This window comes from Drosophila ananassae, chromosome XR (genome assembly GCF_017639315.1).
Source record: "Drosophila ananassae strain 14024-0371.13 chromosome XR, ASM1763931v2, whole genome shotgun sequence".
NCBI classification, from domain to species: Eukaryota; Metazoa; Arthropoda; class Insecta; order Diptera; family Drosophilidae; genus Drosophila; species Drosophila ananassae.
Window position 1 is genome coordinate 14,154,377 of NC_057932.1, and position 26,152 is coordinate 14,180,528.

Below are 26,152 nucleotides of genomic sequence, written 5' to 3' on the forward strand. Positions count from 1 at the left end.
GAATGACTGGTCTCTTCAGTGAAGGAGGAGGAGGAGAAGGACTACTCACACATCTCCTCCTGTCAATTCTCCGCTTTATGCTTCTACTCCTTTTAAAGAATTCTTCTCAGACTTCCATGCACTGCCGTACTTTCTACCCTTCTAAGAGAACAACTAGTCTCTTCCATAATGGAGGCTTCTACTCACACCTCTCTTCTTCTCAGAAGAATTCTTTTCACACTTCCATGCACCATTCTACAAACTACGTCTACTCTTCTAGGACAACTACTAGTCCCTCCTGCGAAGGAGACCGCTACTCACATTGACTAGACGCTGCAGGGTCGCCACGTACGAGTTCTCGCTGTGCACGATGGCCGCCACGATGTGGCGCCTCTTCAGCTGCTGCTGGGACAGGCCGGCCGGGGCGGGGGGCAGCATCGGCACCACCAGCCGGTTGTGGGCGGTGCGAGCTGTGCCGTTGGCTCGGCTGCCCGGCGTCATCATCAGGTCCATGTCGAAGCGATTGGCATTGGTGGCTCCCGTTCCCGCTCCCGCTCCCGGAGAGCCTTCGTCGTCCTCGTACTGCAAGAGAGAAAAAGGATGTTGGGAGAGAGTCCTCCAGGATCGGATAAGTCATCACTCACCTCTGGCACGCCGGGCATCATCTTGCTGGCCCCCAGATTGGCCAGCTTCTGGGGCGAGGCGGCGTCCTGCGCTGCTCCTCCTCCTGCTCCTGCCGAGGAGCCTCCTGCCCCCGACGATGTCCCCGACTTGCCCGCCTTATCGCCGGCCGTGGTGCCCGATCCCGAGTCGGGAGTGTCGAAGCTGGAGGCCGTGGAGTGTCGGCCGCCCACGTCGTACTGGTGCGAGGAACCCCTCCGGATGGAGAACCACCTGGACAGCCGTCCCGGCGACTCCCCCGGCGTGGTCACATCCTCACGTTGGGTGGAGGAGCTTCCTCCTCCAGAGCCATTTGATGGCATGGTGCAGGCACTGGCCCGCCGCAAAATCATGTTGCTCGAGTTGGGACTCTCAGTTTGCGATGCAGAGCCGGAGCCCGATCCTGATCCTGATCCTGAGCCTGTTGTGGAGCCGGAACCTGTGGTGCTTCCGATGGCGGCCGTGCGCCATTTGTCGAAGGACAAATGCTGCTTGGCCTTGTTGAAGGTGGAACGCAATTGGGAATTGCGTTGGTTGCCGGCGCTTAGGGAACTCACGCTGCTGCTGGTCTGCTCCTCCTCGGTGAGATGATCCTCCTCCAGCGGCAACGCCTGCTGCGACTCTAGCAGTTCCTGTTCCTGCTCCTGCTGGAGTATGAGCTGGTGGTGGTGGTCCTTTTCTGGATCCCTGTTAGGGGACTTGGTGTCCCTGTCGCTGCTACTGCTGCAGCTGCTCCGACTCCGGCTGCAACCAACAGTGGCTGCCTGGCCACCGTTGGCGCTATAGCTTCCGCCGGCAATTGTGGTGCCGGTGGGGCAGTCGCGATCCTGCTGATCCCGATCTCTGTCCCTCTCCCTGTCCCTGTCCCTGTTCCTCTTCTCCCGCTGCTCGGCGATCCTGCGACTGAAGGCGCTATGCAGCTGGGCGGTGGTGATGCTGGCACTGGATGGCGGGGAACCGATCTGACCGCGCTGGCCGCTGCTGCTGTGGTGCAGAGTGTGGTGGTGGTGCTGGTGGAGCGGCTGGTGGTGCGACTGGTGGTGGCGGTGTGGCTCGTCCAAGGTGTCTTCCCATGAGCCAGAGTTCAGTTTGTGTTCATCTGGAGAGAGTTTTGGACAAAAAATTAGGATTTTTTTAACTTGCAAGTTTTTAATTTTAAAATTAAATACATTTTTAAAGCAATTTTTTAGGTTTTTAAACTTTAATCTTAAATAATATACAGGAATTTAAGTAAAAAAGACTTTAAAAGAGAAGAAAACTTTAAAATAAATTAATTTAATGATTGATTTTAAAGTTAAATGAGTTTGAAATGATTTATTTTTAGGACTAAGACCCTCGGTAAGCTCTATTTCCTCTCCAGATGACATCTTAGACTCTAGATTCTTGACAATGATGACGTCATTCGAGCCACAAACACTGGTAATTGGTAATTATGCGTCGGCAGGCCAGGTCGAGTGAGTTAATTGCCAGCAATTGTGGGCCATATGCAGCGCAAAAGCCAAACAGGATTTGGCCATGGCCGTCATGTCTGCGTCTTGGCCAAAAAGCAAAAAAAAAAAAACAAAAAAAAAAAGAGGAAAAAAAAAGCGCCACATTTCGCGGCGTGGGACTTGGGGCCAGAAATCAAAGCCAGAAAGCCGCCACCTCGGTTCTGGCCAGCTCTGTGTGGGCCAACTCTTGCCGAGTGGTGGCCATGGGCAGGCCAGCAGCAGCAGCAGCTACTCCCACACTCCTTCTCCGCCGGCACTCTCCACCAGCTCTCCACCGCCACCGCCATCGCCACCGCCGGCAGCAGAACATTAGAGTCAAGTACACTGCGAGAAATGACTTTCGCTTCAAATACATACATATATTGGCAATTTTTTCACAATTTTTTTAAATAAAACAAGCCAATATGTCACTATAATAATTTTAAATTATAATTTTGTTTGTTTCTCTCAGTGTAGCTGGGCTGGCGTTTCTAATTCTAATTCCGATTCCGATTGAGATTCAGATGGCGCAAAAAAACAGAACAGCGATTCGAGATTCGAGATCTGAGACAACTCTCTGTCATGTTCAAGAACATTAATCATGGCTCGGACGGGACAGACTTGGCCAGAAGCGACGGACTGGGCCGAATGGTGACAAGTCGGGTTCAGTTGGCCGTGATAATTGCAAACGGCCCTCTTGGCCAGCCTGGCCTTTTGAGCCCCTTTGCTGTGGCTCTAAGGCAAGTATGGGGCGAGAATGAGGCTAGTATGAGGCTTGCATGAAGCAAGTATGAGGCTAGTATGAGGACCATTTTATAATGTTTTTGGCAAAATGTGGAAACATCTTGAAAAATACAATATACACTACAATTATACCCTCTTTGGTGTGTGTTTGAGGCAAGAATGAGACAAGAATGAGTAAGAATGAGACAAGAATGAGTAAGAATGAGACAAGAATGAGGTAAGAATGAAGTTAGGTATAAACTAGTATGAGACAATAGTGGAAAAATGTGAAAACATCTTTAAATCACATTGAATCACATTCAATACCTCTTATACACTCTTTGGTTTGTGCCTGAAGGCAACTATGCGGCAATAGAAGTAAATTTGAGGCAAGTATGAGGCTAGTATGAGACAATTGTGAAGCAAATATGAGAGCCTAGTATGAGTCAACTATAATTTTATAAATATTTCAAGCAGAATGTAAGAACATCTTGAAAACTAAATGATATACATCTCTTCTAAGCCTCTTTGGTGTGTTTTTGAGGCAATCGAGGCAAGAATGAAGCAAGTATGAGGCAAGTATGAAGGAATTAAATACATATTTTCCACATAATATGACCTTGTACACCTTTTTGGTGTGCCTCTGAGGCATATAAAAGTGAGGCATTAGAGGGATTAGAGAGAGTATTAATGCCAGTATGAGGTAAGTATGAAGCAAGTATGAGCCAAGTATGAAGCAAGTATGGGAGAAATTGTATAAATATTTTCCATAAAATGTGAAATCATATTGAAAACTACATTATACACCTCCCTAATACCCTCTTTGGTGGGTTTTTGAGGCAAGTATGAGGCAATAGAAGCAAGAATGAGTCTAGTATGAGGGAAATTGTATAAATATTTCCCGCAAAATGTGAAAACATCTTGAAAATCGCATTATACGCGAGCCAGAGAATGTAAAGAGGGCGGGCAGGACACATTTTGCTTTTAACAAATTGAGTTTGTGTAACTTTTTAGGGGAAGAAGCCCACAACCAGACCGAGTCGGGCCAGACCAGACCAAAGACAGCCCCCTGCTCCCATTGAACAGAGCATCTTGGGAGGCATCGTTTAAGTTGATTTTTGACAAACACATTTCCCTTTTTTATACCCTTGCAGAGGGTATTATAATTTTGGTCAAAAGTGTGCAACGCAGTGAAGGAGACATCTCCGACCCTATAAAGTATATATATTCTTGATCAGGATCACCTCCTGAGTCGATATGAGCATGTCCGTCTGTCCGTCTGTCCGTCTGTCCGTCGGTCCGTCTGTCCGTCTGTCTGTTTCTACGCAAACTAGTCTCTCAGTTTTAAAGCTATCGAGTTGAAACTTTGCACACACCCTTCTTTCTGTTGTAGGCAGTATATAAGTCGGAACGGCCGGGATCGGTCGACTATATCCTATAGCTGCCATATAACTGATTGATCGGAAATGCCATAACTTTGGTGTTTTTTAAGTTAGAGGGTTGGGACTTTCCATACATGTTATATTTAACAAAAATATCTTGTGTAAAAAATTTCATAAGGATCGGCCGACTATATCCTATAGCTGTCATAGAACGATCGAAATTGGCATAACTTTGGTGTTTTTTAAGTTAGAAAGATGGGATTTGGTACACATTCTATTTTGGGAAAAATAATTCAATATGCCAAATTTCATAAGAATCGGCCGACTATATACGATCCGCTACATATCTAATAAAATAAGATGGGTGGCGCCACCTAGCGGACTGCGACTGAACTGCAAGGGTATATCAACTTCGGCTCCGCCCGAAGTTAGCTTTCCTTTCTTGTTTTCCTTGCTTTTTTGCTTTTTTGCTTGCTCGGCACACACACTCGGATTAACACAATCCGGATGGTAGGGGGGTGCTGCGTTTCAGAGTTTATTAATTAATCTTGAATAAGTTTGGAAGAGCGGAAGCGATCTCCCAGAAAGCCCCTCCAGCAAGGGGGTACACTTTTGCACCCAAAAACACTTGATAAAATATGCATTAGGGGGCCTATTCGATTAAATAAAACATGAGAGACATATGCTCATGGGCCCAACACTCTGATGGGACATTGATGGACTATCGTCCCACGCACATATTTAGGGTGGCCCAAAAAAATTACCATTTTTTCAATCCTATCCTCGGAGTTACTCCCTCTCTATGGGATATACATATGTGTTTGGCATTTATGTAATTTATTTTCAGACATTTCTGCATTGTTTTCAAATTGCAAGTTACTATGTGGGACTTGTTACGACATCGCGTATACGCACTGTCGGCTCATTAATTATTTTAGAGGCAACTCGGCACGCAAAAGATATCCCCATTGGATGCATCTAAGCCACCTCCACAGGTTTCTCTCTCCCCGAGGTGTATATTTTCTTTTATTTTTTTTATTTTTGCATAATGAAAAATGATTGTGAAAAATTAATCATACGCCATGTGTGCCATGGCCCGCGGGGGAGTCACCACCTATCACCTATCTTGGGGTCTAATGCCCCCCAAAAAAAAAATGCGATTCTCTCGTGCAAGCAGTAACCAGTCTGTGAGTGAGTCGGTTATCCCTACACTTTGGCTTTCGGTTAGGGAGTGATTAATGAGCCGCTCATTAATGCCAATGCAGAAATCTCAACGAATGCTAATTCCCCACAAATTATAGACACAACCGCACTATGGAGGCTCTCCTGACTCATTTCAGACGCCCACAGGCACCAGGCAACTCTTTCAGGCCAAGTCTCAGGTCTCAGGTCTCGGGTCTCGGGTCTCGGGTCTCGAGTCCATTGCTAATTGAAACGACAAACCAAAAGGCAGGCCGGCGGGTCAGAGTCGAGAGTGGAGAGTGGAGAGCTCTAATGACAGCTTAAGGTGTATTCATATTTTAATTTGCATTGGACTTGAGCCCCCCCTTGGAGACATGTGACACAGTTTTTGGGAGGAAACTTGCTGAAAATTTTATCAAAAACTTGCATAAGCAGTCTCTGAAGCTGAAACTGAAACCAATTATCCCTCGGCGAAGTACCTGGGACTAACTTTTGGCCAAAATCCAGGGTATCTAGGGTATTTTACTTCGAAAGAACTATTAAGTTGACCCTCTTCTTCCATGTGGCTCATAAATATTTCCCAGCTCGTGCAGAATGCAGGCCAGAATGGTTAAGTAGCTGCCAACTATATAGTCACCTGCTGACTAGCACCCCCCTTCCCCTCCTTTGACTATCTCTAATTTGCAGCTACTCCCCCCCCCCTACCCACGGGCCACTAGAGGGCTTCTCCTCCTAATGAGGCCACAAGGCTTCGTGCGACTCTCTGCCACGAGTTGCAAAGTAATTTCGTGTGTGTGTCTGAAATTGAGCAGCGGGCGGGCTGCCACTTCCCAGCTAGCCCTCTGTCGTCTCTTTCTACTTGCCACTTGTGGCAAGTGGCAAGAGGCAGGCGGCAGGCGGCAGGCGGCAAGCGGCACAGATTTCAGCCAAGTTAGCAAGTTTCCTAAGCCACCGAAAGGGGCAATGGTGGCTTTGAGCAAAATTCCAAACGAAAGGAAGTGTCTACACTGACACAAAATGCTATTAATTTTCAAATTATTATTTTAAAATAAAAAAAAGGTTTAAAATTAGTTTCAAGCCACTTCTTTGCTATTTTTTATATTTAAAAAATAAATAAAATTAAAAAACTTATAAATTTCTCTCAGTGTAAATGCAAAAAAACATGCGGAAGCTCATTACACGCACCACCAAAAAAAAAAATTGAAAAAAATTTAAAAAAAAAAATAGATGGAGGAGACAAGCTGGGATTATAACCTGACACGTGGATGTGGAGAACCCCTTCCACCCACTGCCCACTCCTCCACCCACTCCTCCTCCCACTCCTTCCACCCACACGTGTCTATAATAAGTGTGGAAATTGCTTTCTATTTGCAATTTTGATGCCATCTCCCTTCCCCCCACACCCCCGGAAGCAGACGAAGAATGCCACCCACGGTTCAGGGGTCAGGGGTGAGGGCCAACGGTCCAAGGGGCCAAGAGGACAAGAGACCAAGAGGCCCAAGGAGGCCCTGGGAAGCGGCCCTCTTGGCCGTAAACCAATTAGTGAATTATTGCCACCTAATGGTAGTCACCCAGCCGGCACCCACCCGGCACTCACCCAGCATCCGGAATCAAAACTATCCAAGTCTAGAGCGGAGGAGGAGGACAAGTTCCAACTCCTGAATATTTATGAGGGGGGAATATGGGGAGGAAAGGTTAAGGAAGGTCAGATGGCAATCTGAATCAACAGGGCACTTATTTGTCTGTTTATTTGGTAAAAAAAAAGGGGTTATTTCTTAGTCTTTTTTAAGAGGTTTTATGAGAAAATATTTATTTAAAAAAAAAAAAAGTAAAAAATTTGTTTTCCGGATTTTGGAGGCTGATTTTGAGATAAATAAATTAGGAATCTTTATTCCTAAGAATAGTTATTCCTCAAATCAAGTGGATTAATATTTTCCCCAATCGGATTTTCTCAAAGGGAAGAGCCTCCATAATGGCCCTCATTCCTCTCCCATGGACTCGCCATAATTTACCAAAAATATTCGGAAAATATATTTGAAAATATTTGTTGCAGATTTTTATATGCAGATTATTTTAGACTTGTTCCACGATTCTTTTAAAACATTCCCCTGGAGAATCGGGTGAGTATTGGCAAAGTCTATAGGACTATAAAGTCCTCCTTCGTCAAAAATTTTCAAAAAAAAAAATTATTAAAAATAGTGTCTTCTGAATTTCTAGGCAGATCCATGCCAAATTTATTCAGAGCTATCTTAAGATATTTCTTTCCAGGATCGAATAAATACTGGCCAAGATATGAACCATCGCTTGAAGAATGGTTTTTGGAAATTTTTGAAAAAATAGAAAACAAATAAAGAATTTATTTACGAAACTTCAAAGGTTTTTCTCTTTAGGATCAGATAAAAATTGGAAAATAATTCTCCATTCTGGAGATTCCCAATTTTGTCCAGGGGTTCTTTTATTTAATTTTGGGTAAAAGAGGTATTTGAAGGTAGTTTAATGCAGATTCAAGCAGAGTTTGTTTAAAAAGAAGGTATTCCTCTCAAAAATATAACGAAAACAGCTGAGGACATGGACCAACTTCCCTCGGAAGCTGCTACTCTCCTCACTTTTTGGCTGAAATGGAAACGGCCTACTTGAATCACGCTGAATTCTGGCCAAAGTCCAGTCCAGTCCAGTGGTGATGGGGAGAAATCCGATCCAAAATGTAGCCCCCAATCGATCGATCTATCTCTGCTAAGCCGAGAAGCCCGAGCTCGAGCCCGAGATGCCCCTTTACTTTCTTTTGGCCAAAAAATACAAAAACTAAAAAAATCAGCAGCTTTCGAGGGGATTGCGTGTTTAAGCCAAGAAACTGTGCCACCAGCTCCATGGAAATGGAAATGGAAGTGGAAATGGAATCCAGCGACGGAGAAATGGCCAAAATTAATGACATCAAAATTAGGCAGGCAGTCGGCAGACAGACAAAAATCCACAAAAAAAAAGGCTTAAAATCTGGGAAAGGGAAAAAAATGTGCCAGAAGACCGAGGTGAGTGATTAAGTTTTGCAATTTTACGAGTTGATTCACTAATTCCATTGCCAATTGGCCAAGAATCAGGAGGATTAGGGGGTGGAGGCACTAAACAGGCAATTCAAAATGGGAGAGGGAACAAGCTTGGCCACTTTTGGCCAAAATTTTCAATTGGAAGTTAGACTAGCAGGCTTTAGAGTCCAATTCTTAGCCACAAAGAGGTGTTTTTCGGGGGAACTAGTGTCCTTTATATTATTTACCTTTCACATCCATACTTTTAGCTCTTTTTATAACAAATATCTCACACTTTCCTAGCCTGGACACTGAAAACTCTTGCCATTCCGCCCGAAACTTTGTGCATTTCTCCGAAGACTACCTTGACTTTCGGACACCTCCAGGCCAGAGCCCAGAGTCCCCCAGAACTTTCCTCCTTCATGAATATTAATAGGAAACGCTTCGATTGCAAATTGCCATGAATGACCTTGCTAATGTCACTGCTTGCCACTACTTGCCACTACTCTCCCCCCTAGCCTAGCAGTTGCGAACTAGTTTCCACTTCTTGGGCCGTTAGAGGCAGGGCTAGTGGCTGCCACAGATATTCACAGTCCCACATGAATTATTTAGTTTGCGGCTCTGATTGGATGTATATGGAGAGAGGTGTAGGGGGTGTACTAGGTATAGGAGGTGAACTAGGTGTATCTGAACTAGTACCCCCCCTTGTGAAAAAGGCCAGAGCCGAATTAAGCTCAACGCGTGGCATGTAATTTTCTTTCTTATTTCATGTCTTTTTTTTTTTATCCATCAGATACTTTAGTATCTGAATTTTTCCAGCTGCATCGAGTGGGTCTGTTCCCCCCCAACTCCCGGCAACTCAACTCAATTGCTTTGGCAACTTGACGCAGGGCCGTGCACTTGACGCGAATGCCTCTTGCCACAAAGGCCGTCCTGGCCCTGTCTCTGGCTTTTGTTGCCTATTTTGAGGTATTTCCTGGCAGGTCGCTTTGAAAGGAATACCTCTCGAAAGGAGTGGGTCTCAAGGAAAGGGTATATTAGGCTGGGGAATTATTATAAAAAAGACAACTAAGGTAGAGGGTATAGTTGGTGCCTCTGACACTGCCTCTTAGCCTCCGTTTAGAGAAGATGCAGCTGCAGATGCCGCAGATGGTTGCAGGAGGGCGCTGGCGGACATGCCTCCGACTATTTTTAGAGGGCGCTGAGCTGAAAACAATGCCGGCGCCTTCGAGTGGCAGACAGAAATGACAAAAAAAAAATACAAAAAAAAAAAGACAAGAAGGCAGCCGAACCGAGGAGCTGAACCGCAAGCGATTGCCCTTAGAGCTCCATCCCGGCTTAATTACATTAGCCAATAGCTGCGATGGGGGGGGTGGGTGGTGGTAGAAGGGGTTACCACACTCTAATAGAGCCACAAAAAAAAAAAGAAAAGAATAGAATGGATAGAACTGCTTGTCAGTGTCCAGGTCCAGGAGGTCCTGGCAGGAGTCACTCTCTCCGTTGAAAGCCTTTTTCCGCGCACTCGGAAATTAAATTCCCGTCCGATCGGGTTAGGGCCGGAGTGCTTGGATGGAAATGCATTTTCCATTTTTCATTTTTTCACACACACACACACACAGTCCCCCCCCCTGTCTTTGAGATTTTTTTTGTCATTCCCGTGAGAGGCTTCTGCGGAGTGCATTAATATAGATTGCTCCGCTTAGTGATTCCGTCCGACAATGGCTGTCAAAGGTGCTGAATCCCGGGACCTGCACTGTCCACTCTTCCTGTCCGGTCCTCCTGTCCAGTCCTCTCTCTGAATAATTCAATTCTCAATAGCTGTTGACACTTTCCGATTCCGATTTTCCCCACTTTGTTGACTTTTTTCGCCATCATTTCTGGCATTTCTGCCATTTCTGGCACTCCTGCCAGGTAAACAGATGTCGGAATTTTCATTCGATGGCCGGAGTGGCCGGAGTGGCCGAGTGGCAGCTGGTGGCTTTCTTTCTTTTCAGTTTATCAGTTGGTCTTTTACTATTTTTGAACCTATGCTATATTTGAAGCTAATGCTATAACTAGGACATCTAAAAGACAGTTCCAAACACCTACTACACTTAAACCAAATCTATATCTGAAATATTTCGTAGAGAGTGTTACAAAAAATACAATCAGATTATAATCTGAGATATCGTAGTAGGATCGCACAAAAATCTACTATCAAAAAGTAGGATCAAAAACATACTACTCTTGAAGCGAAAGCTATATCTGAGATATATGGTAGGCAGTACTGATAAGACATTATTTCTCAAACTACAAATAAAACCCTTTTTTAAAAGGTAAAACTATAACTATCGTATCTCATAGACAGTTGTAATGATCTACTTTTTAAATATTAGTCACTTTATAGACAATTATAATGTCAGTTCTGAAAATGTACTATTCTGAAACCAAAAACTATATCTGAGGTACTCCACAGATAGTTCAAAAAGTTATCTAATGATATATGATACTATTCATTTAATTTATTATTAATTTAAATAATAATGCTATTTAAATATATAAATATTTTTCTGAGATAAAAATCTAGTCTTTATTTATTGTTTTTAACACTAGAGATGGTATAATCCCATAAATAGTTTAAAAGACAGTTCAGAACATCCAATATTTTTGACCGGAAACCTATAGCTGAGAAATCGCATGGACAGTTGATTTTGTGGATCTAATGGAGTCTTAATATTTTTAAATACTTTATTATTTTAATAGATATAAATAAATAACATATATGATATCTCCTAGACAGTTCTAAAGATCTATAGTTTTTAAAATAATAACTAATAAACACTCTTATAGAAATTTTTATAATAATAACTAATAAACACTCTAATAGAAAGTTAAAATTGTTTTCTATCTAAACATAGAATATCTAATAGACTCATAGATAAAACTATATGAGATATTTTTATATCTCAGACACTTATAGGGACAGTTCTAAAGATATATTATTTTTAAACCAAAAACTATATCTAAAATATATCATTGAATATAGCAGTTTTAATGGTTTTTATTATTTTCAAAGCTCTACATTTTAAAATTAGTTGTTTAAGAACTAATATCCAATTTTCTATCTGTTTTTAAACCCAAAGCTCCCTCTGAGACACCTCTTAGACAGTTCTGAGAGTAGTTTCAATGATCGACTGTTTAAATGCAGAACATCTCATAAATAATAACTTAAATAATCTACTACTTTTAAAGATCTATTATTTTTAAAGCTCTACTAATTATTACTATTTATTTTTTTAGCTTTCTTAAGATCTAACTATCCAATCTTCCATCTATTTTCTAACCGAAACTATAGTTTCAAAGTTGCACTATTTCCAGACCGTATCAGAGGTTATATCTCAAAGATAGTTCTTCTCCACATATTTGCATTCTAGCTCGAAGAAAAAGATAAAGATTCTAGGCAAGTGGCAGTGGAAGGGAAGTATTATTGCAATTTTGGCGAATGCAGGCGCCACAAGCAAACAGAGCAGTGGAAGTAAAAGTGGGGGGGGGGGGGGTTTCCACTACTACCCCCAACAACAACTTCAACTACAACAACAATAATAATACAAATAATAGTAACAACAACAACAACAACAACAACAACAACAATACTGACGTTTCAATTTTCATTCCGAGTTCATGTTTTTGTTGTCATGGCACTTTTTTATTGCTGCTATTTGTGTTTTTCTTTGGTTTCATTTCATTTTTTATCACAGAGTTGACTTTAGTTGTTGTTTTTGTTTTTTTCTCTTTTTTTTTAGTTTATTTATTTATGATATTTAACCACAAGAAGAGTGGCAGAGTGTGTGTGACATGGTTTCACTTTCATTGGCTTTTCTTATCAGACGAACAAACGAACGAGTTTTCCTCTCCGCCGATTGCGATTGTTATTTTTTTTTGTTTTTTGTCGGCTCTTTTTGATTTTTTACCAGTTTTTCAGACAGTTATTTCATATATTTTTTTTTTTTTTATTTTTTTAAACAAAAGCCGACAAAGTGGCGTAAGTGCAGTGGCAGATGAGCTTCCAGAGCTTCAGAGCTCCTGGCAATTTGCAATTTCCATAAATTGTCCACCGAGCCAGTTGACTTTCTGGGCATTTTTTGCACTTTTTATTTAAAAAATTGGTAAAAAATGGGAAAAAAATGGCAAGAAAAATGCGAAAAACATCTGAAAATCAGTAGTGAGCATAATTATGGGCAACAACAAGTGTGTTTATGTGGCAGCTGCTGCTTGCCACAAGCTTAATAAAATAATAAGCCGCAATAATAATTGATCATAAACGGCGGTGGCGCTGCCACAAAAAGTGGCAAGCCAAGTAGTGCCTATGAGTGGCCAAAAGTGGCAGCTGAAAGCTGTTTTTATTTTTTTGTTTTGTTTTGGCCAAGAATGTGACTGCCACCTGCCACCTGCCCCCTGCCTCAGTTTCAAAGTGAAAGTCATCTCACAGGTGTTTTTTTTTTTTTCTTATTTTTGTTTTGAAAAAAGGGCCTCCAACTCATTTTCTAAGGCACACTTTCACGGCAGGCCCTTAAGAAACTTCAAAAAAGGTAAATAAAACAGGTAGCCCTAACTAACTAACTAACTAACTAACTACTAACTGTAAAGCTTATTCTTTAAACCCTAACGGTCTAAACTATTTCGGAAAATATTTAAAAATAAAAACAAAAAGGTACTCCTGCCTCTGGGCATCTCTTTCTTTGAAAATCGAAATCCATCGGAAGTTGGGTCTTTGATCTTCTGGTTTTCTTTTGCTTTTCTGGCTTTTCCATCCGCTTTTCCTTTTGATTTTTCCTCTTTGATTTCCATTTTCTTGGATGCGTGAGGGCGGCGATGGCGGACTTCCCTGTTATTATATAACAATAACAATAACAATAACAGATCGGATCGGATCGGATCGGAGTGCGGTTACCATCCGAGAGCCAATGCCCTTTTCCGACATCTCTCCGCATAATGTTATCATTGGAAAGTGTTTCGCGATATCGGATTTCAGTTTCTGGCCTTTGACTTTCCTCCGAACGAAGCTCCACCTCCGAAGAGATCATCGACCAAATCGATCGATGCGATCATAAAGGGGGCCAGCTACTCCAATAAGAATATTTGTTTCATTTTGTTTATTGTTTATTATTTATTTTTTGGCATTTTTTTTAGCAACTGGTTAGGCCACAAGGCTGGCAAACTCGTTTCGCGGATCTATTATAAGACTTGTGGCTAATATTCGTTAATGGCTTTTGAGTGCGACACATTTTGGCAAACTTTTGTCATTAATACCTCATGATTTCTGCTCTTTATTGGGGTGTTTGGGACAATAAGTATCTTGCATCCAAGTATCTATATGTTATGGGAGAAGTACAGGGTATCTGGCCTACCCCTTTCCTCTCCTTGCCGCCAGAACAGATGCCATAAACCTGAAATCTTGTCGCGTCTCAACGGGCGACAGGGCGACATGTGGCGGTGGCAATCAAAACGAAAATGTTGCAACACCACCGAGCCACCAGACCACCGAGCCACCAGACCATCGAACCACCAAGATGATGGCACGCACAGGCGACAAACTTGACCTTAATTCGCTGCCCATCGACAGCGACTCTCCGAAACAAAATATTATATACTAATAGTGCGTGTGGGCTGGAGCGGACTGGAGCAGACTGGAGCGGGAGTGAAGAAATGCCGCATCCACATTAGGGGGCCAGGCCTCTTGGGCTCTAATGGCCGGGCCAGAAGGCACCTCAAGAGGGGCTCTCAAGAGGCTCTTAGCCAGAAGACTGTCTGATATCCGGTACTTTTCCGGTGATTTTCATTTATTTCATGGAAATTATATACTTTTCAGTGACTTTTTAGACACAATTTCATAAAAGTATTTTATTTATTCATCTCTTATATGTTTTTTGCATAAAATTATATATTAATTTCTTCAAAATTATGCTCTTTTTAGTTACTTTTTTATAAATGGATTTTATATATTTATACCTTGGTGTCTGATATCCGGTACTTTTCATTGATTTCTATTTATTTCTTTAAAATTATGCCTTTTTTAATTACTTTTTAGACATTTTTCTATAAAAGTATTTTATATTTTACATATTTTTGGCATAAAATTATATTACTTTTTTATAAAAGTATTTCAATTATCCGGTACTTGCCTCTGAGATCTATTTATTTCCTCAAAATTATGCACATTTTAGGCATTTAAAAAAACAAAAATTAATTTAATTATTTATATTTTATATACTTTTTGCATAAATTGATGCACTTTTTAGTTATTTTTTAATAAAATTATTTATTTTATAGAAAATATATATAAATTTTGCCTGATATCCAGCACTTGCCTCTGATATCCATTGATTTCATGAAAATGATGCACTTTTGAGACACTTTTTAGTTACTTGTTAGCCCCTTTTTATCTCAGTGCCATCAGCCATAGTGTAAACAATAAAAAATTGTAACACCCCGGCACAACCTTGAGAACAGGGCCTAAAAAATGCGTTGTGCAATTTCACAACAAGGGCAGAGAGCCAGTGGGTGGTGGCGATGGTGTTGACTTTTAAAATTCAATTTTGTAAAAGAATTTCATTTCGTTTCGTTTCGGCGATAAAAATAAAAATAAAAAACATAAACAAGTGGCGCCACTAATAAACAAAGTCAAGCGGAGGGGAAATGCAATGAAACTAATAGACTAGAGACTACAGACTAGATACTAGAGACTAGAGACTAGAGAGGCAACAATAAAAGTGCTAATTCGAAGCATCAGCAGCCGAGTATCTCGCAGATACAATAGGCTTTTCGAGGGCATGAGATAAATAATAAAATAAGTAAGCTAAGCTACTAGTAGTAGTAGTAGTAGTAGTAGCCATTCAATGCAATTACTTAACATGCGTTGCAGCAGCGTTTACTTTTCTCATTTCAGCCTGGCATCTAGTAGCTAGTATCTAGTATGTAGTATCTAGTATCTGGCATCTAGTATCTGTGTGTTGACTTTGAAAGCCGCCACTTGGGAGCTACCCAGGCGAGCGCCTCTTTCACCAAAAATGTCGATTGAAATTCATCGAACAATGGAGAGCAGGTGCGTGATTGCCAATCGAATAGAAATCGAATGGAAGCTGTCTTGCAGCTTATATAGGAGTATAAGTAGCATCTCTCTCTTGCCCATTTCTCTCAGTGTATTAAAAAAAAAAGCAACCACAACCAGTGAAGCTAATTGAATTGGTAAACGGTCTGCCTTGGCTTTAACTTTAACTTTAACTCTAATTAGCATAATTTTCCAACTTCTTGCCGCCGAGAGCCAAACTTGTTGAATCGATGAGCCAAATGGGCGAGTCATCTGGTCATCTGGGATGGGGGAATCTCTTCATTAGCCCGTGAAATATGCAAATGCGACATTTTCCACATCAGATGATCCGACGACAGGTCTCCCCTCCCCTCCCTATCGATATTATGTAAGGAGAAGACGCTCTTCGGCCAGATCGTGACACAATAGAGGCGTAGGCGTAGGAGGCTCTGCAGATCTCTGACAGAGAAACTAATAATAATATTTAAATCAATGGAAGAGGTGGCCCTTTAATCCATTCCTTCCCCGGTCCGCAGGACAAAGTAAACTTCATTTGCGGCGTCCCAAAATAGCAGCAGGAAAGCAACTAATTAGGCTGAGTCCTGCCCGGGTCCTTCTTTGAGATTTTTTGGGCGGAAGGCGGAAGGAGGAGGGTCGTGGAACTGCTTAGGCATGTAAATGGGATAAATATTTGGGCTTGGGATCAGGACCCAGGCAACAGACAAGGTCAAGTACAAGGAGGTCACTCCGAGGGACTCTGACAAGCTAATCCCACGTAAGGACTTCAAGGACACTAGCCATTCAAGAGTTTAAAGATAGTCTCTAGTAGTTTAGTTCTGGTAGTAGAATCCGACTATAGCTCTCCACTCCGCAAGCTAATTAGTTCCATTACAGGGCCCAACATCAGAGCATTAAATGTAAAATAATTTCAAATCAAAGCCTAATATAGAATCTGTTCCCCGAAATGATTACAAACCGAAAAAGGGAGCACCTAGAAGAAGACCAAAATCCTTTAAGCTCTCCAGGGGATGGGGGGAAAAAGGTATATATTTAGCCGGGAAGTTGCCCGGGAGGCCTTGCCGCCAAATTAGCTCAGAAGGAGAGTCTGGGTCTGGGGAGACTGGTGTTTTAAAACCCCAAAGCCCCAAAAAAAAAAGCCTTCTTTTTTCGCTTTTTATTCTAATTTTTTGTTAACTCTCTTTTCCATAGCAAGGCGTGGCTCGTAATTGAATTTCCCGGCCAGTTTTTCCAGCAGAGTGCGTGGTGACTCGCGACTCCCAACTCGCGACAAGCAATTAAAAGCGTTTTGCCCCAAAACGCACCCACAAAAAAAAAATACAAAAATAAAATAGAAAAAAAAATGAAAATGTTACCTCTACTAGACAGAAGCTTTCTTGGAACTTAGAGGCCCAGGAATACATCTGAAATTAATGAGAATGGCTCTCACATGGAGGCATAACTGGCATTTTTCAGTTCAGGGAGGCCGAGGGAGGCCGAGGCCCTGGCCTGTGTCACGAACTCACTTATGCACTGAGAGAAAATCATAATGAGCTATACAACTCTTACAATTCAAATAGATTACAAACTCTTTTGATTTCCAGTGCCCATTATAGTTGTAAAAAAAATGCTGAAAAAATAGAAAAATAAAACCCAAAAGCCAAATAGACCATGACTATGTTGTCTCCTCTTTTTTTTTTTTTGTATATTTTTTTGGGTGTGTTCTAGTCTTCAATGTAAGCCCCAACCCGAAGAGACACACACATGCCAGCTGTAAGTTAACTAACGCTTGTAAATAGAACCCAAGGAAGGTCTCCCAAGTGGGCCAGGGTGGTCAGTTTCGGGGCAAGTATCAGTTTTCAAATGGCCAGACATTCAAACGTGCCTAAGGTGCTGGCCGGATATCGTAGAGTCTGGGGCTCTCAACGCAGGTGCGTGATGCACTGGCTCTCTAGCTTCAGTCCCAGATACCAGGCAGCAGTACAGGTGGAATTCGAGAGCCGAAATCTCAAAGGGCTAAGCGGCCACAAGTCTAGACTCCAGAGATTGCAGTTGGGCTTTAAATTAATTCATTTAAAATATTTCTAATAAGGTTTATAATAAATAAAATTTATAATTATAATATTTTAGGTATATTTTATCAAATGTTTAAGATTTCAAAGTTCTAACTATTTCCCAAAGCCAGAAAACAAGGGATGACCCCCTTAAGGGGGGGTTAGGGTTTTAAAATTTTTTTTTTTCGATTTTTTTTTTTTTTATTTTTCCTATTAAAGAACCTTTCAAGAATACTGTGTCCAAATTTTAGATGGATAGGTGCATTATTAACAAAGATACAGCGATTTTAGCAACCCCACCTCCGAGCCAGGCCAACGGTCAGAAAAACTTCAAAGCGTTTTTCCCAAAACTCACTTTTTCAAAGTCGGTGCCCATCATAACTTCAAAACTACTGAATCGATCGTTTTGAAATTTTTACCACTTCTTGCCAACATAATTGACCAGGTATCCCTGGAGAGTTTTTTCCAAATTTGTTTAAATTTCTATTTTTTAAATAACAAATTAGCCGATTTTTTTCCTCAAAAATCACGTTTTTCACTTCAAAGTGTTCCCAAAAATTTAAAAATCGGAACTTCTAAAAACCCTCCCAGGGATACCTGGGAAAAATGTCTATCTAACGAAAGAACTTTGATTTTTTGATTTCGGATAATCTACAACCGATATATGAGGGGCACCGCAAAGCAACTTTTTTTCGAGGAGCCTGCTAATAATGGTCGCCATTGCCGTAGTTCTTATTATTTTTTTCTGAAAATTTTACAAAACATTCTTCAAATGTTGTACTTCAATTTAAAAATAGTTTAAATAAATAGATGTTTACCAGATCCTCAAAAAAAAAACATGAAAATGTGTCTTTTTTTGCTCGCTCAGACCCTAACCCCCCCTTAAGCTAACTGTAGTGCTTGTGGCGCCATCTGTGGCTCAAAAAAGAGAACCTCCCAGGTCGTGTGTAAGCTCTGAAGCCAAAAAAACTCACTTTAATCAATAACTAGTAAAATAAATTAACAAAACTCATCAAGTATAGTCTTATTGCCAGCTAATTTGCATTAAAAAGCAATAATATCAGAAATATAAGTAATATCTATTGATATTTCAAACACAACACTCCAGAGAACCTTCGGTTGCCGGCTAGAGGTCAATATTTTGTAATTTCCTGGCTAATTGCTTACATTACCGTCTCGTGGGAGTATACACATTATTATATATATAATATACTGTATAGTATATGGATGTGGCTTAAAGACAACCAGAGTTCGACCCCGGGACTCACCTGAAATGGAAAAAAAGAGAAGATTTTTAATTAGTTTCTCGTAAATTACAGTTTAAACAAGAAAGGAAAGCTAACTTCGAGCGGAGCCGAAGTTTATATACCCTTGCAGTTCAGTCGCAGTCCGCTAGGTGGCGCCACGCATCTTATATTATTAGATATGTAGCGGATCGTATATAGTTGGCCGATCCTTATGAAATTTGGCATATCGATTTATTTTGCCAAAAGAGTAATCTGTACCAAATCCCATCTTTCTAACTTAAAAAACATCAAAGTTATGCCAATTTCGATCGTTCTATGACAGCTATAGGATATAGTCGGCCGATCCTTATGAAATTTTGCACACAAGATTTTTTGGTCAAATATAACATGTGTGGAAAGTCCCAACCCTCTAACTTAAAAAACACCAAAGTTATGGCATTTCCGATCAATCAGTTATATGGCAGCTATAGGATATAGTCGACCGATCCCGGCCGTTCCGACTTATATACTGCCTGCAAAGGAAAGAAGGGTGTGTGCAAAGTTTCAACTCGATAGCTTTAAAACTGAGAGACTAGTTTGCGTAGAAACGGACAGACGGACAGACGGACAGACGGACAGACGGACAGACGGACAGACGGACAGACGGACAGACGGACAGACGGACATGCTCATATCGACTCAGGAGGTGATCCTGATCAAGAATATATATACTTTATAGGGTCGGAGATGTCTCCTTCACTGCGTTGCACACTTTTGACCAAAATTATAATACCCTCTGCAAGGGTATAAAAATACTTAAATGGAAGGTCTAGTGAGTTATACTCCCCCCCCCCCTATACACAGTCCTGAAGAAAATACTTAAAAATACCAAAATAATACCTAAAAATACTGAAAACTAAAATTTAAATAGAAAACGAAAGCGAAATTTGAAATTTGTTCGGTTAATAAGATTAATTTGCAGTCGCCTAAGGCGTTTACTGGCTGGAGATACATCTCTCAGATACATCTTTTCCTCTATGGGTCCACCATACACCCCCCCTCCCCATCTCCGTCCCCCACCCCGAGGTGTAACGTGGGCGAGATGCAAATTGAATGGCGGAGTTGACTCCACGCGGCATTGTTGTAAGGCGCAACATGTGTCAGGTCCAGATGTTTGGACAATTTGGTAGATGCTTTGCATAAACAGTGCGTTTCGCAACTGTATGTCGGATGGGGCTAAAGTTGCCCAATAGCCCCAATCAGTTATCACTAATACCAAGTCTAACAAGCACACGCGATAAATAAATATGGGATGGTAGTTGCTAGTTGGCAGTATAGTTATGACCCGCACTGTTTGCTAACAAAAAATTAATGACTTTGCCGCCGTCTCGTTTCGTTTCTCTTTTTTTTCTCCATTTTTTTCATTCAACTATGCCCCGTGTTGACAAATTGCATTTTTTTTTAACGGCCAGCGGAGAATTAATTAAAAATAAGTCAAGTCTTACAAAAAAAAAAAAAAATAAAATAATAATGAAATAAAATGCAAGTCTACTCCCACTTGAAAGTGAAGCTCAAGAACAGGTCAACAACGCCCCCGACACTGACATTGGAAGTTGTGTCATAAACGAGATACAAACTTATAGATACAGATACAGATCTGCTTCCGAGTTGCAATTGAATCCGGTTAGGAAGTGCCACAAGGTTGCAAGCTCTCAGGCTCTCCGGCTCTCCGGCTCTCATTATTATTAATTTCAGATACTAACTGGCAGCATTAATAACAATTATAGGGCGGGGAACTGCTCCCTAACGAGACCGGGACAATATTCAAATTAAATTCTAATTTGGGAGATGGCATGGCAGCTACTCCGACGCAGGTCGCCGGAGAGGAAGCGCCGAGTCGAGTTGAAAGTGAATTTCAAGAGTTTACGGTTTATTTCACAAAGAGACAAGCGGCGGCAGCGACGGCAGCGACAGCAACAGCAAATTAAACGCTCATTAGCATTTTCCGAAAGCCACCAGAGTCGGGAAATCGAAGTGGGGGAGCCCAGAGCCCCCAAGCCCAGAAGCCAAAACGAAAGGAAGCCCAAGCATGCGAGCACGCACGAAGGCGCCTTAAAGCCACAACTACAGGTCCAATTGCCTAAAACGAAAGGACCTTCAAGGCTAATACATTTTTAATTTAAAAAATTTCTCAAAAAAAAAAAACTCATAATTTTAAAGGGTTTGAACTTGAAGCTCCCAAAAGTAGGCAACTGCCAGAGAGGACTGCCCGGCGGAGGCGGGAAAATAAATTAATTTTCTTATATATATCTCCTATACAGAGGGGGTGGGGAGGCAGGAGGTCCTATAGGAACCTACAGGAAAGGTGAACGGAAGTGCGAGTGCTTTGCGGCTCCATTGCGTGTCATTCAATTTACATTAATTTAGTTGATGTTACACTCGCCGCAAAGCCCGCCGCAAAAGGGGGCAAGAAATGTAGGGGGGAGTAGGGGGTAGGAGTAGGAGGTCGCCCTCCAAGTGTGGGCGTGGCTGCGTGGTTGCGTCAAAAGCAATTTGATTAGCTCCAAAGCTCCAGAGGAGGCGTCGAAGTCAAAGCGAGTCAACCGAATTGAAGGCAGATTGTCAATCACCCAGGAGTGCGCCAGGAAATGCCAGGGAAGAGCAGGGGAGGCGCTACGGAGCAGCGAGGAAATGCACAGGAAGAGGGGTTTATTTTAGAAAAGTAACGAAAGGAAGTGGCCTGCCAGGAATAAATCGAATCAAAACTACATATTTTCACTAAAGTGCGTCAGCAAAAGAGTTTCTTCAACCGCTGAGAGATATCTGATATCGTGTGAGGAATATATACATATATATATATATCCGCGTTGAAGGGTCAATGGCTCTGGCCCTTTGCCACACTTATCGGAATATCTCGTGCAAATAAAATGCCAAAAAATTCTGCGAAAATAGTGTATGGAGGGGGAAACTGTAGAGGACTGTGTGTGGATTTTAGATACATTTCGAATGAAGTCGAGGCCCGATTCTACGGAACTGTGAGCGGAATGGAATAATGACGGAATAATGAGTCACTTGGTCAGCTCCCCCGGCTAACTGTAAAGCGAATCAGCGAAACAAAACGAAAGTGTGAGAAAGGAAAAGCGAAAAACAAAAAACTGCAAGGGTCAGCCCAAAGTTCATGAAATAAAAAATTAAAAATAAAAAATAAAAAAAAAATCAGAGAAAAATGAGTGACAAAAAAAAATAAAAGAAAGAAAGACAAGACAAGACAGCTGATGAAAATGATAAGAAGAAGGAGGAGAAAGAGGAGCAAGAGTGAAGGTAGAACAGGTAGATGAAAAGAGAAGAGCACTTTCCAATTTAGAATTTCATTCCCCCTTTGATGTTCTTATTTATTATTTAATATTTAAGCAAGGAAACCCCTTTTTTTTTTCTATGCTATGGGGGAAGGGGTGGCGCTATTTGTGTATCTCTGAGATAATTATTAAACTGAAAGTTAACTTGGTAATGCCCGTAATTAGTACCTTAACTCTGGATGGCTTGGCTTGGCTTGGCTTGGCCCAGTTTTTTGTGGAAAATGGAAGTCAGAAGGCTCTTCTGGCCTCTTGAACTTAAATGTTAATTTTTTTTGCACATTATTCTCTCACTTTTGTTGTTTAACTTTTGTACAAATTTTGATTTTTTTTTTTTTTTGTCACTTGCAAACATATTTGAGTCAAGGACGTGACTTTTATAGCAAGTTTGCCCTTCGGCTCTCGTGTGCACGCAGTTCAACTTTCGATGATGATGATGATGATGATGTAGCTACTTCTGCCTCTTGTATTTGTTTTTGTTTTTTTTTTTTAAATATACTATATACACCCACTCAATGGGTTAACTGAAAACGTAGCTTGAGATTTGTTTGTACATCGGACGGATAATTGGACGGAGGGGGGCCGCCTCCCCAGATCAGCCATCCATTCAAGTTCAAGTCGAAATCGAAATCGAAATCGAAACCTGTCACAATTATTTCTCATTTTTTTTTTTTTTCTTCGCACCTGACACTGGAGACTCCCCACAGAAGTTGATTTCAAAAAACTTCAAATTGGTTTCAATAGGGGGCTGGCTCTGGGGGTTGGGCTTTTAATTGCCAAAAAATATTATGACTTTTTCGCAACTTGATGCCATTACATTCATGTTTCTCTCTAATATCGAATGATTAATATTTCTGGCCACTTTCGTAACTTGAATTTAGGGCCTTTTGTATTATTTGTTCAGTGGATGGATTTTTAGGGCAGGTTTCCAGTGGTTTTCAGTGGTTTCCAGTGGTTACAAGGTGCAGCAGCTCTCTTTTGTTAAAAAAAAATTAGAGGGAGTGGCACTTGGAGGGGCTTGGAGGTGAAGGCTTCGCGAGCGGAACTCCGCTTCAAAGGATCCTCTCGAATGGAAGCGAAAAAACTAACCAAGCGTGGTCCCCCGCCCCCCCCTTCTGAGGTCAGAAACATTCTGAATTTAAAAATACACCGAAAGAGGGCGCCACCTGGGACACGTGTTCGACTCTCGCCTGGAAACACTTTTTGTTTTTTTTTTTTTTTTTTCAACTAATTAGTTGAACTATTATTGCCAATTGGAAATTATTTTGAAATTTTTCGTTAGTTTCCAGGTCAGCCCAAGAAAGTCGATCAATCATCATAAAAAAATAAAAAAAGCATCGGCGGGAAAAGCAAAGAGGAAAGTTTCCCAATCCCAGTTACGAGTGGAGAGCCATCAGTTGGTTAGTTAGTTAGTAAGTTAGTAGGTCTAATTAAGATTGGAAAATAAATCAAAAAGTGGAGTAATTGCAGTCGATTGCTTATTTATTTCATAATTTATTCATTTCCTTAATTATTTAAGAAAATGATAAAGAAAATGGAAGCCAAGATGATAAGAGCAGAGTTCTTCCGTAAAGTCCATTGCTCCCTGGGGGAATATCGGAGGTCGTTAGTGATGAGAGGTGGGTCGTTTGGAAGGCGACAGTAGTTCCCAAGAACCACCACTAATACTAATACTAATACTAATACTAATACTACTAATACTTATAATAATTATAATATGGAAGAGGAAAAAACTGAAAAATCTGAGAGGCAAGAACTTAATACGCTTTAAATGAGTCGCAAACTGTCATAAAGTCGAGTGTCAAATGGGTTATCTTCTGGGAGGGAGGCGGGGAGGTAGGGAGACTCTGGCGACCAACGCAGAGGTTCTCAAGATCACAGAAGACGGAGACTACTGGCACATCAGTGGAGCGATTCCCCCCCTTAAAGCCACAAAAGGCAAGCAGAAAATAAAAAATAAAAAAAGACAGAGCGTTCAAGGTTAATTGTGCAATAATTTATGAAACTTTATGAAACGGCAAGAGCGACAAAACAAAGGCATTAGCATACAGACTACAGGCCATCTACAGGCAACAGATACAGATACAGATACAGCTGCCCAGATACAGATACAGATACAGATACTGCCTCTAATCATAGATGCAAACTACAAACAAATTACTGTTCTCGGCCCCCCTTAATTGTTTCGTTTGGGAGGCATTTAGGAGCAATTATCGCCATTCCGAAACCGAATTATTTATTTATTTTTGAGAAAAGAGTCTGTGAGGCAGCTCATTATAATATTTTTTCCTATTTAAAATATAGCACTAATTTATGGCTCTTAGTGTTTTTATTCAATAAGAAAATTAAGGCTTTTTTTTAAAGGGAAAATCATTAAAAGTTCTCTTTGTTCTTATCTATTTATAATATTTTTTTTTTAATTTTAATATTTTTTTAAATTTAAGACATATTTGACTGCTGTACTCCCTCTTCTGAAACTATCTGAAAACTATCTATCTATTTATCTTCTAAAAATCTACCCTCAAGACTTTTTGTTTTAAATCTAAAGCAAGTAATATATTACATTTTTTAGTAATATAATATAAATTTGATTTTTTTTTATTGGAGTTTTCCTTAAATAACTTTCTAATAGAAAGTTTATATGTCTAACTGAAGGTCCAATTTTTGGCAACAGGTTAGTAGGATTAAGATTTTTAATATTTTATTTAATAAGAAAATTAATTTATAATTAATTGCCTGATAAATACTTAAATTTAAAAGTTAAAAGCTCATTATAATATTTTTATTTTTATTAATAGATAACTAATTTATATCTCTTAGTATTTTTATTCAATTTTTAGTATTTTTTATTATTTTACTCTTAGTATTTTTTATTATTTATTATTTATTATTTATTATTTATTATTTATTATTTATTATTTATTATTTATTATTTATTATTTATTATTTATTATTTATTATTTATTATTTATTATTTATTATTTATTATTTATTATTTATTATTTATTATTTATTATTTATTATTTATCACTTGACAGAAGACTAACCTGGGCAGAACACATAAAAAACAAAAAAAAACAGCTCAGTCTGAAACTTCGGCAAATGAAGTGGCTGCTGGGTTACAGATGTCAACTGAGCCTTAGAAACAAGGTCCTGCTGTATAAAGTGATACTTAAGCCCATATGGACGTACGGGATTCAGCTTTGGGGTACAGCCTCAACTTCTAATATCGATGTATTGCAACGCTTTCAAAGCATAACTCTGCGAAGGCTAGCTAAAGCACCATACTACGTAAGAAACCAGGTCATCCACAAGGACCTTGAGGTTCCAAGTGTAACCGAAGAAGTCAAAAGGTACGCTTTGAAGTATCAGGAGAGACTGGATCGACACTGCAACCCGCTGGCCGTTAACCTGCTTGACAACAGCCAACATCGCCGACGACTGAAAAGGCACCACCCCCTTGATCTTCCATTTAGGCCACCCAAGGAGTGGTAGTAAACATTTCCTCCTAAACATCCCCTACATGTTAAAAAATGAAAAATTTTCTGTCATCCCCTTTGCCATAGAATTTACTTATTATCTTTAAATAGATAGATTGTAAATAAAATAAAGAGAAAAAAAAAAAAAAAAAAAAAAAATTATTTATTATTTATTATTTATTATTTATTATTTATTATTTATTATTTATTATTTATTATTTATTATTTATTATTTATTATTTATTATTTATTATTTATTATTTATTATTTATTATTTATTATTTATTATTTATTATTTATTATTTATTATTTATTATTTATTATTTATTATTTATTATTTATTATTTATTATTTATTATTTATTATTTATTATTTATTATTTATTATTTATTATTTTTATTCAAAATATAGCACTGTACTCCCTAGGTCTCCCCCCCCCCCCCCCCCCCCCCCCCCCCCTAGCCCAACAGCCAAATAATTCAGAAAACATTTCATTTTCAATGCGAGTGAAAAGTGAAGGGGGGGCAGTCATATAAACAAATAAAATGGAAAAGAAAGAGGC

General features: G+C 40.2%; 1 protein-coding gene across 3 annotated transcripts in view; it reads right to left on the minus strand.

Moving 5' to 3' along the window:
* The window catches only part of LOC6505269, a 109,412-nt gene that overhangs the window by 8,660 nt on the left and 74,600 nt on the right, over positions 1-26,152 (minus strand). Inside the window, exons 4-5 of one of the 3 annotated variants that reach the window (XM_032452118.2) lie at positions 624-1,738; positions 301-561 (exon numbers count right to left, since the gene is read on the minus strand). In XM_032452118.2, the coding sequence (XP_032308009.1) occupies positions 301-561; positions 624-1,738 (1,376 nt within the window). Of the gene's footprint in view, positions 1-300; positions 562-623; positions 1,739-26,152 lie in introns of those variants that run through there. The other 2 variants (XR_006507792.1, XR_004310217.2) reach the window with 2 other exon arrangements.